The following is a 13,070-nucleotide window of genomic DNA, read 5'->3' as shown; positions in this document are numbered from 1 at the left end:
TTGTACACACCTACTCATTCAATGGTTTTTATTCATTTTTACTAGTTTCTACATTGTACAATAATAGTGAAGAAATCAAAACTATGAAATAACATATGGAATCAAATGAGATTGTTGCGCCTTCCACTTCACAATAACAGCACTTGACCGGGGCAGCTCTAGCAGGGCAGACATATGAAGAACTGACTTGTTGGAAAGGTGGCATCCTATGACAGTGTCACGTCAAAAGTCACTGAGCTCTTCAGTAAGGCCATTCTACTGCCAATGTTTGTCTGTGGAGATTGCATGGTTTTGTGCTTGATTTCATACACCTGTCAGCAACGGCTGTGGCTGAAATAGCCGACTCCACCCATTTGAAGGGGTGTCCTAATACTTTTGTATATATAGTATAGCTTACTTAGTCGTCCAATTCTTATTTCTCGTGCGTTTATGTTCTACTTTATTTTATAGTACTACTGATATTGATTAATGCATTGTTGGGACAGAACTTGCAAGAAAGGCATTTCACGGGACGCAATATTTTTTTCCATGGCCAAAACAAAAACACCAAGTAGACTAAACTCTTTGGTACTTTAAAAAGCTACTGTATGTAAAATATTGCATTCTATATCTTGGAAAATACATGTGACTACATAATTATGTTTGTTTCCACCCCTTATGGCTGTTTTCCTAAAGAAGTTAAATCCACTTCGTGTTTTCTTTCCTTGCCACAACAGTGATATTGGTATCATCCCGGCTCTAGTACTTGTGCACGTGACAAAACTTGAAACATACCAGAGTTCCCCTATCACACACTGACCACTATCAGCCAAGACATACATCACAAGACATACATCAGAACGACTAATTACATCAAATTCTACAAGAGCAGGTCCTCACTTAACATATGACCTCACTCTACTGAGGACAAAAGAGTTATTCTGCCAAACCAATATAAACAGTGGTTCAAAGAGAAATATACGCAAATGTAATTTTTTCAGCTTAGTGAAGAAAAAAGAAATCTGCAAAGTCAGGTAAAACCTTGATGAGTCATTTATACTTTAAACACTCAAACATTAAAGTGCCTTTGGAAAATGTCTGGCCAAGTACTGCAGTTTTAGTGTTATGCTCAAGTGTGATATGAATGATAAACAGTGTTTGATAACACACAAATAGAGGGTTCCGGCATATCTCTGACTCTTGGGTCCTGCTCAAATACCTAGTCACGTTCACCCATTCCACTATATACAGGTTGAAAATGGCAGATTGTCAGTGATAAACGCCTACAATTTTAACCCAGTTGCTGTACAGTAACATGCTACACATGACATTAGAGCCAATGTTCACTCAAATCTTTCTCGGCATTGAGCAAATTGTAGGTCTGCTGCGTGCAAACTTCAATGTTGTGAACATTCTGTGCAACTTCCAACGCTCGTTTACTGTGAACACGGAAGCTGTACCTGTTTAAGTTACAGTTTTAACAGTGGCCAATAGGCTACTGTGGCTAGTTGATCATATTGAAGGCCTATCAGAGTGGCCTACCATGAAAAACAATGGAGAAAATACATCCCATAACATGTAACATGGAAATAGCTGTTCTATCGTTCAGCCTACAGTATCAGCCAATGTGTGGTGTTCAATGTAGGCCTACATTCCATATGCTACCCTCTGCCTATTGGCTTCTTAGCTTATACAAGACTGTCTCAAAATACAACACTACCCCATTAAGAAATCAAAAAAACTCTTTACCTGACGCTTTTCATAGATGTCGAGAAAGCTATCGGAAAGATATCAGTTTGTCTCTGTGGATGGTTTGTCCTCTGACAAATCAACTGTAAATTTCGGTGTTCCTCAAGCTTCCGTTTTAGGACCACAATTGTTTTCACTACATTTCTATGAAACATGGTGAAGCCTCAAAATTGCCCTCGCTGGAAGCCTGTGTTTCAGACATAAGGAAGTGGATGGCTGCAAATGTTCTACTTTTAAACTCGGACAAAACAGAGATGCTTGTTCTAGGTCCCAAGAAACAAAAAGATTGTCTGTTGAATCTGACAATTAATATTGATGGTTGTACAGTCGTCTCAAATAAAACTGTGAAGGACCTCAGCGTTACTCTGGACCCTGATCTCTCTTTTGACGAACATATGAAGACTGTTTCCAAGGACAGCTATTTTCCATCTACGTAACATTGCAAAAATCAGAACCTTGCTGACCAAAAATGATGCAGAAAAATTAATCCATGCTTTTGCCGGAATCCATGCTTTTATCCGGTGTCCTGTGTGAATTTAAGTATTCTCTATCTCTCACTCTGAGGACCTGAGCCCTAGGACCATGCCTCAGGACCACCTGGCCCGATGACTCCTTGCTGTCCCCAGTCCACCTGGCCGTGCTGCTGCTCCTGCAGCTATGGAACCCTGACCTGTTCACCGGACGTGCTACCTGTCCCAGACCGGCTGTTTTCAACTCTCTAGAGACAGCAGGAGCGGTAGAGATACTCTGAATGATTGGCTATGAAAAGCCAACTGACATTTACTCCTGAGGTGCTGACCTGTTTCACCCTCGACAACCACTGTGATTATTATTATTTGACCCTGCTGGTCATCTATGAACATTTGAACATCTTGGCCATGTTCTGTTATAATCTCCACCCGGCACAGCCAGAAGAGGATTTGCCACCCCTCATAGCCTGGTTCCTCTAGGTTTCTTCCTAGGTTCTGGCCTTTCTAGGGAGTTTTTCCTAGCCACCGTGCTTGCTGTTTGGGATTTTAGGCTGGGTTTCTGTACAGCACTTTGAGATATCAGCTGATGTAAGAAGGGCTTTATAAATACATTTGATTTGAAAGTGGCCAATATTGCGTTGATTCGATCACACTTTTTAACTGACAGACGTTATAAAGTTGAGCAGCGCGCGACAAGATGCCCCCCATCCCTCCCACTGATTGGGCTACTTTTGCACATAGTTGTTGACCGAGTGGGAAATGCTGTAAATCGAGAGGAGTTGATGTGTTCTGAAAGAAGAGACGTTGAGCATTATAATTAATACTGCATTGATGTCATACAAGCAAACCAGACATCCATGAGTCCAAATGTGCACTTCACATTTCTATATTTGAAAACTCACGTAATTTGTTATCAACGTTTATGTTTGATCCAGAGTTATAAGGATGACACGTGTTATACCCTGGGTTTTCCTAAACAGAATGAGTGTTTGTGGTGTTGTGAAGAAAATGAGCCGAGCAACACACACTTGAAGGCACTCGTGACTCCATTCTATGTGCACCAAAATTACATTCGGTTTGTCTGAAGTGCCTTTCGAAAGCCTAACACGGCAAGATAATCTAACTTAGCTAGCCATGTTGGCAATAGAATAGGCTTTCAAATGAAGCCCACCTGACCCAGATTTATAACGGAACGTTTTGTGATTGCGTAGACAGCATTTGTGTGAGGGTGGGGAGACGTGACCTCTCTGTAATCATTTATTCTGATCTTGCACCTACTCCAAAATGTCAATTCATATTCTTATTATGTTACTGAATGTATCCAGTATTTGCAGATTTCGTCATTGACAAACGCTGTGAAAAGCACAGTGAACTTAAAAAGGCACATCAAATCAACGGTTTAGTGTTTGGATTCAGTCTTGTGTTTTGTCCTCACCGTCGGCCTGATCATTTCCCCATGAACTCCAAAGTGTTCTCTTTCATTTGCTACCATGGTCATGCATATGCTTTTTATACTTCTTCTGTTAGAATCATTTCAATTTGGCCCCGTCCATATAGGCCACTTTCCACAAGCGTAAGGGGTTAAGCAGCTGTTCGTCTGAGCAAAGTCCTCCTAGCCTAACCCATACCCATCTCCTAGATCAGCTATAAGGTTTGCATGCCTGCCTACTTACCATGCAGGACACCTCTCACTCCAACCACTGCAGTGAGTGAGGCAACAGGATGGCAACAGGCAAGACCACCTCTCATTTGTTAAAACCCAACAAACAGCTGATTGGATGACTCAGGTCTTTACAGCAGTCTTCCTGCCAGTCAATGGAGCTTACCTACACCTGTGTCCTGAGAGTTGAGCACCTCCAGGGCATGCATCATGGCACTGGCGAATACGTTGGCATCCTCCTTACTGCCAAAGTTGAGTCCGTAGACCTGCCTGGCATCGCGCCACTGGTGGAAGGTCTGTGTGGCCTGGTTGTACTTGAGCCCCTTGGGAATGGCACAGTTTATTACCACCTGGAGAAGGAGAGGGGGGGGGGGTTATTCTGAAGTACTGAAAGGACTATTTGTGTTACTCAAAACAAGTTTCTCTCACTTACAGGGAGAAGGAGAGGTGAGATGGTTTTGAGACAGCTTTTCTGAAGCACAGAAAGAACTGTGTTGCTCAGAATGCGTTTATCATGATAACAGGAAATGCAGCTTTCTAGAGCACATAATAGGTCTACTCTATAAAGTGAGTCACACATTACAGCCAATACACCTCAGTCAGTCTAAAAGCACCTAAGAGCTGCCAAACTCACTACAGTAAAGTACGAGCCACCTTGAAATGTTATATGTGTGGTTATTTAATCACTTTGGCACATGACCAAGAAGAAACGCTGTGTCAGTCTTCAGGTCAGAGAAACATGAGCACACCTTTCATAAATAAATGGAGGGAATCAAATGAGCTGCGTTTAGCTCCCAAGCAATCATTCAAAGCGTGAGGATCAAGATAGTTCTTCAGTTCTAGAATGTTAGGGTTGGCGAAAGCTGTGGAAAAAATACCTATAATATCCCCACCACGTTTATTTTAAATATCTAGAATTGAATTATCCTTTGCCTCTTGAAAGTGAAGATGTGTTGGTTACTAGCTTTTTTTTCCCCCTCTGGGCTGCCAGGCCAGAGATTTACATAATCTGTTCTCTCATTTCTTGTTGATGAGCACACTGAGGCACACAACGGAGCAGAGAAAACAGGCTGTTGGTTCAACTCCAGTTAGAGACAGAGGAACAGTAGAGGAACGGTGCATAACAAATATAGTTCATCGAGCCCCTATCAGAAACCAGCAGTACTGTACCCCGGCCAAGAAACACTCAGGAACTCTGTTAGTTCTTCAGCCTAGTCAGGGTCTGAGTGGTATTCAAGGCCGAGGTTACAGATCTCACTGCTGCAGTCACCAGTTGAAAGAGTCAGTGCAAAGGGGAAAGTATGCCACAGTATATTGCTACCTTACAGTCTAATAAAGACGCATCAATTGAAGAATAATCTGAAATGTGCAAAGTACCTATTCATCATCTTTTGATTTTCTAAAATGATTTTAAACCAACTAGTTTCAACTTCAGCCGTCATAAGTGTGTTTCATATAGATTGCTTGAAATGACCTCGACAAGCCAAAGCCACACTCCAGATAGACAGTCCATCTTCCTGTGATCGATTCTCTGCACTAGACAGACGCAGACAGGTGGCTGTATCAGTCGAATAATAATAAGCAGCATCAAGTCTTCACACGTCTTGCCTCCATACCGTCTCATTTCAGATAAGTCAATAATCACATGTTATTGATATGAATCAATATTAATCACACAGTGCAGTGTGTGTAGTGTTGCAAATCTCTGCTCATAATAATTAGAAACCAGAAATCCTAATCCTTGGGCCTAATTAACATGCATCTGGATTGCTGTCGGATTAAAGTCTTATAAAAGAGTTATGAAGAAATATAAAAAACATCTCCATTCATGATCAGCTTATTGACTTACTAAGTAGAGAGTGACGACATTACATCTGTGACAACAGAAATCCTACATCAGGTCCGTGTTCGTTAAGCCTTTAGTGGTCCTTGGGCTACTAACCAGTTTGCTGCCTTGAACCCATAACAGGGTGTCAACATGACCTTTCAATGGAGTCCAAGGATCATCTGTACCCAGTTCTAAGAGCAGTCAAGTCGCTCCTACATGTTGAGGACACAAATGTCACTGTGAGTGTCTATAGGGGTGGCGTGAAGGACCTTTCCCATTGTGTTGAAACAAACAACAACAGCAGGAGAGCGGGGCCTCGTAATGACCTATCCTCCTCTCTTCCCACGGGATGGGAGACGTCAGGGAGAAGGGTTCTGGGATTGCTGATGAAGCACATGCCGACCGGCGAGCACTCCCTCGCCCTCCCCTACAGGAGGAATGCTGTGTGTTAGATGGATTCTCAGTCCCGCCTCGCCGTCATACAGTGTCAGCGGACAAACAGCCTTCCGTGACTGTGTGCGCACACACACACACTCCTGGTGTCACGCCCTGACCTTAGAAAGCCGTTTTATTTCTCTATTCTATTTTTCTGGGATTGCTGATGAAGCACATGCCGACCGGCGAGCACTCCCTCGCCCTCCCTCGCCCTCTCCTACAGGAGGAATGCTGTGTGTTAGATGGATTCTCAGTCCCGCCTCGCCGTCATACAGTGTCAGCGGACAAACAGCCTTCCATGTCTGTGCGCGCACACACACACACACACACACACACACACACACACACACACACACACACACACACACACACACACACACACACACACACACACACACACTCCTGGTGTCACGCCCTGACCTTAGAAAGCCATTTTATTTCTCTATTTGGTTAGGTCAGGGTGTGATGTGGGGTGGGCATTCTATGTTTTGTTTTCTATTTTTCTTTATTTCTATGTTTTGGCTGGGTATGGTTCTCAATCAGGGACAGCTGTCTATAGTTGTCTCTGATTGGGAATCATACTTAGGTAGCCCTTTTTCCCCTCCTTCAGTGTGGGTAGTTGACTTTGTTAGAGGCAACATAGCCTATGTTAAGCTTCACGGTCGTGTCTTTGTTTTGTTGGCGACATTTACCTAAATAAACAGAAATGTATGCTCACCATGCTGCACCTTGGTCACCTTACTCATCCATCACAAGACATTGCAGGGCCTTGAGGGTATGGATTCTGCGACGCTTAGCGGCTGTAGAGACAACAGCAAGACCTTCCTACTCTGAAGACACTGCACTATAAACACTATAGACACTTCACTCATCACAGGAATGAGACTATTGGATCAGTATTTAGAAACTGTGGCGTCTGTTTTTGATATCTACATCAAATTGTCCTTCACACACAGTATAGGTCTACAGCAATTGTAAGGACAAGTGTGAGACCAAGAGAAGGAGGGGGCCAGCAATAGCTTTTTATTGGATTGGTCAAATTAAATCAATAACGTTGAGGTTTTTCCACTGCGTTAAATCCTTCTGCTCCAGATTGCTGCTCTACATTAAGTAATAGACAGGCGGAACAGGGTCGGGCATTACAGAAATAAGGCCTTCAAAGTTAATGGAACTCTAAATTAGATTCTTAAAAAGTGGTCAGGGTTTATTGCTTCAGGGGGAACAAATAGCGACTACTGAGTTTAAAAAAAATAAAGTTTTCAAAGAAAGAAAACCATCCCAGAGTGAAATATTACTTGACACCCTGCATCAGGGCCGGGTTTGATGTCATCCTTAACTGGCCTCTGTGGTGTAAGTTCTGAGGGGAGCGAGGTGCTGCACTGGGATTCCAAACCTCCTGGATTTACTGGCATTATGGTAGAAAGTACTTATTTAAAAAAAAAAAGATTGATTTAACTAGGCAAGTCAGTTAAGAGCAAATTCTCATTTACAATGACGGCCTACCCCTGGTCAAACCCTAACGACGCTGGGCCAATTGTGCGCCACCCAATGGGACTCCCAATCACGTGTGATACAGCCTGGAATCGAACCAAGGTCTGTAGTGGCGCCTCTAGCACTGAGATGCAGTGCCTTAGAGTGTTGCGCCACTCAGTGGTCTGCACGGGACTGATTTCTTCATCCCACGCTCAGCTTTTCATACCGCACCAGCCCGCTCCCACTGGCTTTCTGTCCGACTCCCACCCGCTCCCACAGGCTTTCTGTCTGACTCCCACCCGCTCCCGCTGGCTTTCTGTCCGACTCCCACCCGCTGGCTTTCTGTCCGACTCCCACCCGCTGGCTTTCTGTCCGACTCCCACCCGCTCCCACTGGCTTTCTGTCTGACTCCCACCCGCTCCCACTGGCTTTCTGTCCAACTCCCACCCGCTCCCGCTGGCTTTCTGGCCGACTCCCACCCGCTGGCTTTCTGTCCGACTCCCACCCGCTCCCACTGGCTTTCTGTCCAACTCCCACCCGCTCCCGCTGGCTTTCTGTCCGACTCCCACCCGCTGGCTTTCTGTCCGACTCCCACCCGCTGGCTTTCTGTCCGACTCCCACCCGCTGGCTTTCTGTCCAACTCCCACCCGCTGGCTTTCTGTCCGACTCCCACCCGCTGGCTTTCTGTCCGACTCCCACCCGCTCCCACTGGCTTTCTGTCCAACTCCCACCCACTGGCTTTCTGTCCGACTCCCACCCGCTGGCTTTCTGTCCGACTCCCACCCGCTCCCACTGGCTTTCTGTCCGACTCCCACCCGCTCCCACTGGCTTTCTGTCCAACTCTCACCCACTGGCTTTCTGTCCGACTCCCACCCGCTGGCTTTCTGTCCGACTCCCACCCGCTCTCACCGGCTTTCTGTCCGACTCCCACCCGCTCCCACTGGCTTTCTGTCCGACTCCCACCCGCTCCCACTGGCTTTCTGTCCGACTCCCACCCGCTCCCACTGGCTTTCTGTCCGACTCCCACCCGCTCCCACTGGCTTTCTGTCCGACTCCCACCCGCTCCCACTGGCTTTCTGTCCGACTCCCACCCACTGGCTTTCTGTCCGACTCCCACCCACTGGCTTTCTGTCCAACTCCCACCCGCTCCCTCAGGCTTTCTGTCCGACTCCCACCCGCTCCCGGAAGAACTGGTCCCGAACCCAACCGCAGTCCCACAATGTTATCTTAGACATATGTAACGAAGCTAACTTGCCAGCCAGTTTCCAGGAATTTTGCACCCTATAGGCAATATCAAGAGTTGTTCAATTACCAGCAATTCTCATGTGGCCCATTATATTAGGCTATCGGTACTACTGGGCTACATCAGCCAATAGGATAGACGTAGAGCGCAGAGTGGGTGAGAGAGAGGACACTTCTGCACTTTCTCTCAAGCTAAATTTAGAATATAGCCTACCTTTTAGGAGTGGGGCGGTTTTCAGACGAAGACAAATATACAATATTTCATTCCAGGCAATTTAGTAAACTTTAGCCTAAATCATATTTAGGAAGTTCATTTCCTTGGAAAGACAACTGCCACCTGGCTCTCCGCCCATGCATAGGCAGCCTACTCCATTTCAAGGAGACCACAAATACTGTATAGGCACACTTGATGTTGATCACGCCTAACTAGGAGAGGAGGTAGGCTACTGAGTGTGTGAATAACATGACAAAGAGGTGGTTTTAATACAATAGGCAAGCCTAGGATAACACATAATAGCAAAGCAGTAAGAAGACCGTTTCCAAACAATCTGCGGGACACAAAAAAACTATTTTCATCTCAAAGTCGTCTGACCGTCCGCAGCATGAAAAATGCAGACTGCACTGCAATGATCTCCGTCAGGGCCCGCAAGTCCCGCAGAATGGAGGTTCTGTTGGAAGTTCTGTGCACCAAGAGGCCCACTGTGACCTGCATGTTCATTTCTGACCACTACGCTCCAACAGCTCTGTCTTGATCACTGCATGGTCCTGACCAGAAACACGTCAGAGGGACTAAACGGAGTCCAGTAGCTATCTAACTCAGCAAAAAAAATACACGGCCCTTTTTCAGGACCCTGTCTTTCAAAGATAATTAATAAAAAATCTAAATGACTTCACACATCACACCTGCAAGACAGGTATGGGATGGCAACAACAAGTGCCTGAGTTGCACCAGGAACGCACAACCCCTCCATCAGTGCTCAGACTGTCCGCAATAGGCTGAGAGGGGCTGGACTGAGGACTTGTAGGCCTGTTGTAAGGCAGGTCCTCGCCAGACATCACCGGCAACAACGTCGCCTATGGGCGTGGACCAGACAGGACTGGCAAAATGTGCTCTTCACTGTCGAGTCGCAGTTTTCTCTCCAGGGGTGATGGTCGGATTCGCGTTTATCGTCGAAGGAATGAGTGTTACACCGAGGCCTGTACTCTGGAGTAGGATCCATTTAGAGGTAGAGGGTCTGTCATGGTCTGGGGCTGTGTGTAACAGCATCATCGGACTGAGCTTGTCTTTGCAGGCAATCTCAACGCTGTGTGTTACAGGGAAGACATCCTCCTCCCTCCTGCAGGCTCATCCTGACATGACCTTCCAGCATGACAATGCCACCAGACATACTGCTCGTTCTGTGTGTGATTTCCTGCAAGACATGTCAGTGTTCTGCCATGGCCAGCGATGAGTCCGGTTCTCAATCACATTGAGCACGTCTGGGACCTGGGTGCGGGCTAGGGCCATTCCCCCCCAGAAATGTCTGGGAACTTGCAGGTACCTTGGTGGAAGAGTGGGGTAACATCTCACAGCGAGAACTGGCAAATCTGGTGCAGTCCATGAGGAAGAGATGCACTGCAGTACTTAATGTAGCTGGTGGCCACACCAGATAATGACTGTTACTTTTGATTTTGACCCCCCCCCCCCCCCCCCCTTTGCTTAGGGACACATTATTCCATTTCTGTTAGTCAAATGTCTGTGAAACTTGTTCTATTTACATCTCAGTTGTTGAATCTTGTTATGTTCATACAAATATTTATTTCAGTTCATAATGCTTCTGGGATAGTAAGATAATCCTAATAAACAAGGATATTAGACCCAGAAGAAAATATGCTTTTAGAGTTAACCGGCCAACAAACAGTGCCTCTATTCTCCACTCGTCTGACCTGTCCTACGCTGCTCCATCTCTCCATTGGCCTCTCCTGAGACAGGAGTTTTTAACAGGATCTGCTACTGCAGAAAAGGCCCCTGGCCTGCAGTGGCTCTGGATGTAGACAGCGCCTCAGTGGACTACACTAGTACTGCACTCAGCCATCTCCACAAACACTCTTCTTGCATGGCAATGAGGCCCTGGGAAACAGCACTGATGTTCTGGGATGCAACAGACTGGATCCTATAGTGATCATCCCCCAACTAATGGACTGGCAGAAGTGCTCTCTGTGCAAGTTTATCCGCTAGCACCGTTACAGTGAAATCTACTAAATCCCAACAGTCTGATGCACTGACAGAGAGATACTCCCAGACATGTAGAGTTAACTCTTACAGGACACACGCAGGATCCATCAGACCAAGCTAACCATCTGTTCAGTCCCAACCCAGGCAGTATAATAAACCTCTACTAAAACCTATTCACTCTCAATGCTGAAAACAGCCCATCATGGCTTCCTTTAAGTCTATTTCAGGGAAACCACTCTAAGGGAAACCCATATGTTTGTAATGAGAATAACAGGCGTCAAAGAGGGAAAACAAGAGATCCCGCTGACATAACTGAATTTAGAGGCGAAATCAGTTAAAAACCCAGGAGATGGGTTTGGGCAAGGGTCAGCTGCATTGTGTAAGCTAGCAACACACACAGAGGGCTACCAAATACCAAACAAACACCAAACAGACAACAATCAGCGCCAACACTAATCCAATCGGAGAGGTGTAGTCTGGTACCGTGGAAACAATTCAGCAGCACCTAGTAGTGTCTTGTTTCTCCAAATATGTATCCTATTTTTCCTAAAAAACAGGCCATCCACTCATTTTCCACATAAATGTTCCCTTCATTAAATGCAGATGTGTATCTCTGGCTGCCTGGCCAGATCATATCGTACAGAGTAAAAGCAGTAAACCAGTCAGAGAGAGGAGAGGAATACAGGAGACTGTTACGTTTCCTCTCTGGCATGGATCTATATTGCTGTTGTTGTCTGTTGACGCTTTAGCTGACCGTGGGCTTTACTCTAGGACAAGGGACAAACACACTGACAGGTGTATGTTTGTGAGAGCTTGGCTCTAGCAGTCCAGTCACGGCAGTGATGTGACGGTGACTAGTGGAGCAGCAGAGCTCTCCTATCTGTTTACAGAGCTGGATCATTCCTGAGAGACACTGAGACAAGCAAGATGGCTGCCAGGCTACTACCCCAAATGAAACACGTCAGAGACGGAATAACGTAAAGAACCAGCGCAGGGTTCAGCCATGTGAAATCCTGGTCCCACTTCAAACAAACGACAACTTCTACAGTATTTCTATTGCATTCAGAAAGTCTTCTCAAGCACTACATACTCCTCAAATCACCCAGTCCTGTGCTGTCCCCACTGACTCACCTGATGGTCCTGTATTTTGCGTCCCACCACCCGGAAGGCGTTGTTGCCCGTGTGGTGGTATATGTGCACTCTGCTGAAGCCCGTGGAGCCGCCGGCTGGAACCCATTTCTTATTGGCATCGTCATACACCATGACAGCGGCCCGCGCCTGACAGATACTCTGTTCACTGCAGAGAGGAGAGAGAAACAGGGGGGCACACGTTAAACAGCAGTACACCAAGGGGATATTGGTTTCTAGCCCAAACAGTTGATCAGAGTTAATAAAGCCTGTCCAGTACAACAACATTTGTGGTCTCCTGAAAGTCAGGAACTGGAAGAGTGGGTGTCTGAGAGGATAATGGTATTGGAGGAGTCGTTTACATGATGGGATCTGAAATGATTAAAAGGAGAATGGTCTAAGGGGGTGTCAACTATCCATTAAGATACACTACAAGGACCAAAAGTATGTGGACACTTGCTAGTCAAACATCTCATTCCAAAATCATGGGCATTAATATGGAGTCGGTCCCCCTTTGCTGCTATAACAGCTCTTCTGGGAAGGCTGTCCACTAGATGTTGGAACATTGCTGCGGGGACTTGCTTCCATTCAGCCACAAGAGCATTAGTGAGGTCGGGCACTGATATTGGGCGATTGGGCCTGGCTCGCAGTCGGCGTTACAATTCATTCCGAAGGTGTTACATGGGGTTGAGGTCAGGTTCCAGACCAGTCAAGTTCTTCCACACCGATCGACAAACCATTTCTGTATGGACCTCGCTTTGTGAACGGGGGCATTGTCATTCTGAAAGAGGAAATGGACTGTTTCCCCAAAGTTGGAGGTACAAAATCGTCTAGAATGTCATTGTATGCTGTAGCATTAAGAAGTCTCTTCACTGGAACTAAGGGGCCTAG

General features: G+C 46.0%; 1 protein-coding gene across 1 annotated transcript in view; it reads right to left on the bottom strand.

Annotated features, from left to right (window-relative positions):
• LOC109866177 (protein enabled homolog) overlaps nt 1-13,070 on the bottom strand; it is an 82,947-nt gene that overhangs the window by 58,003 nt on the left and 11,874 nt on the right. The window contains 2 exon segments of the mRNA XM_031800464.1: nt 4,025-4,208; nt 12,183-12,348. Of these exon segments, the coding sequence (XP_031656324.1) occupies nt 4,025-4,208; nt 12,183-12,348 (350 nt within the window).

The sequence above is a fragment of the Oncorhynchus kisutch genome, linkage group LG21 (genome assembly GCF_002021735.2).
Source record: "Oncorhynchus kisutch isolate 150728-3 linkage group LG21, Okis_V2, whole genome shotgun sequence".
NCBI classification, from domain to species: domain Eukaryota; kingdom Metazoa; phylum Chordata; class Actinopteri; order Salmoniformes; family Salmonidae; genus Oncorhynchus; species Oncorhynchus kisutch.
Note: the sequence above shows the minus strand (reverse complement) of the source record. Positions and strands in the feature narration are given on the sequence as shown.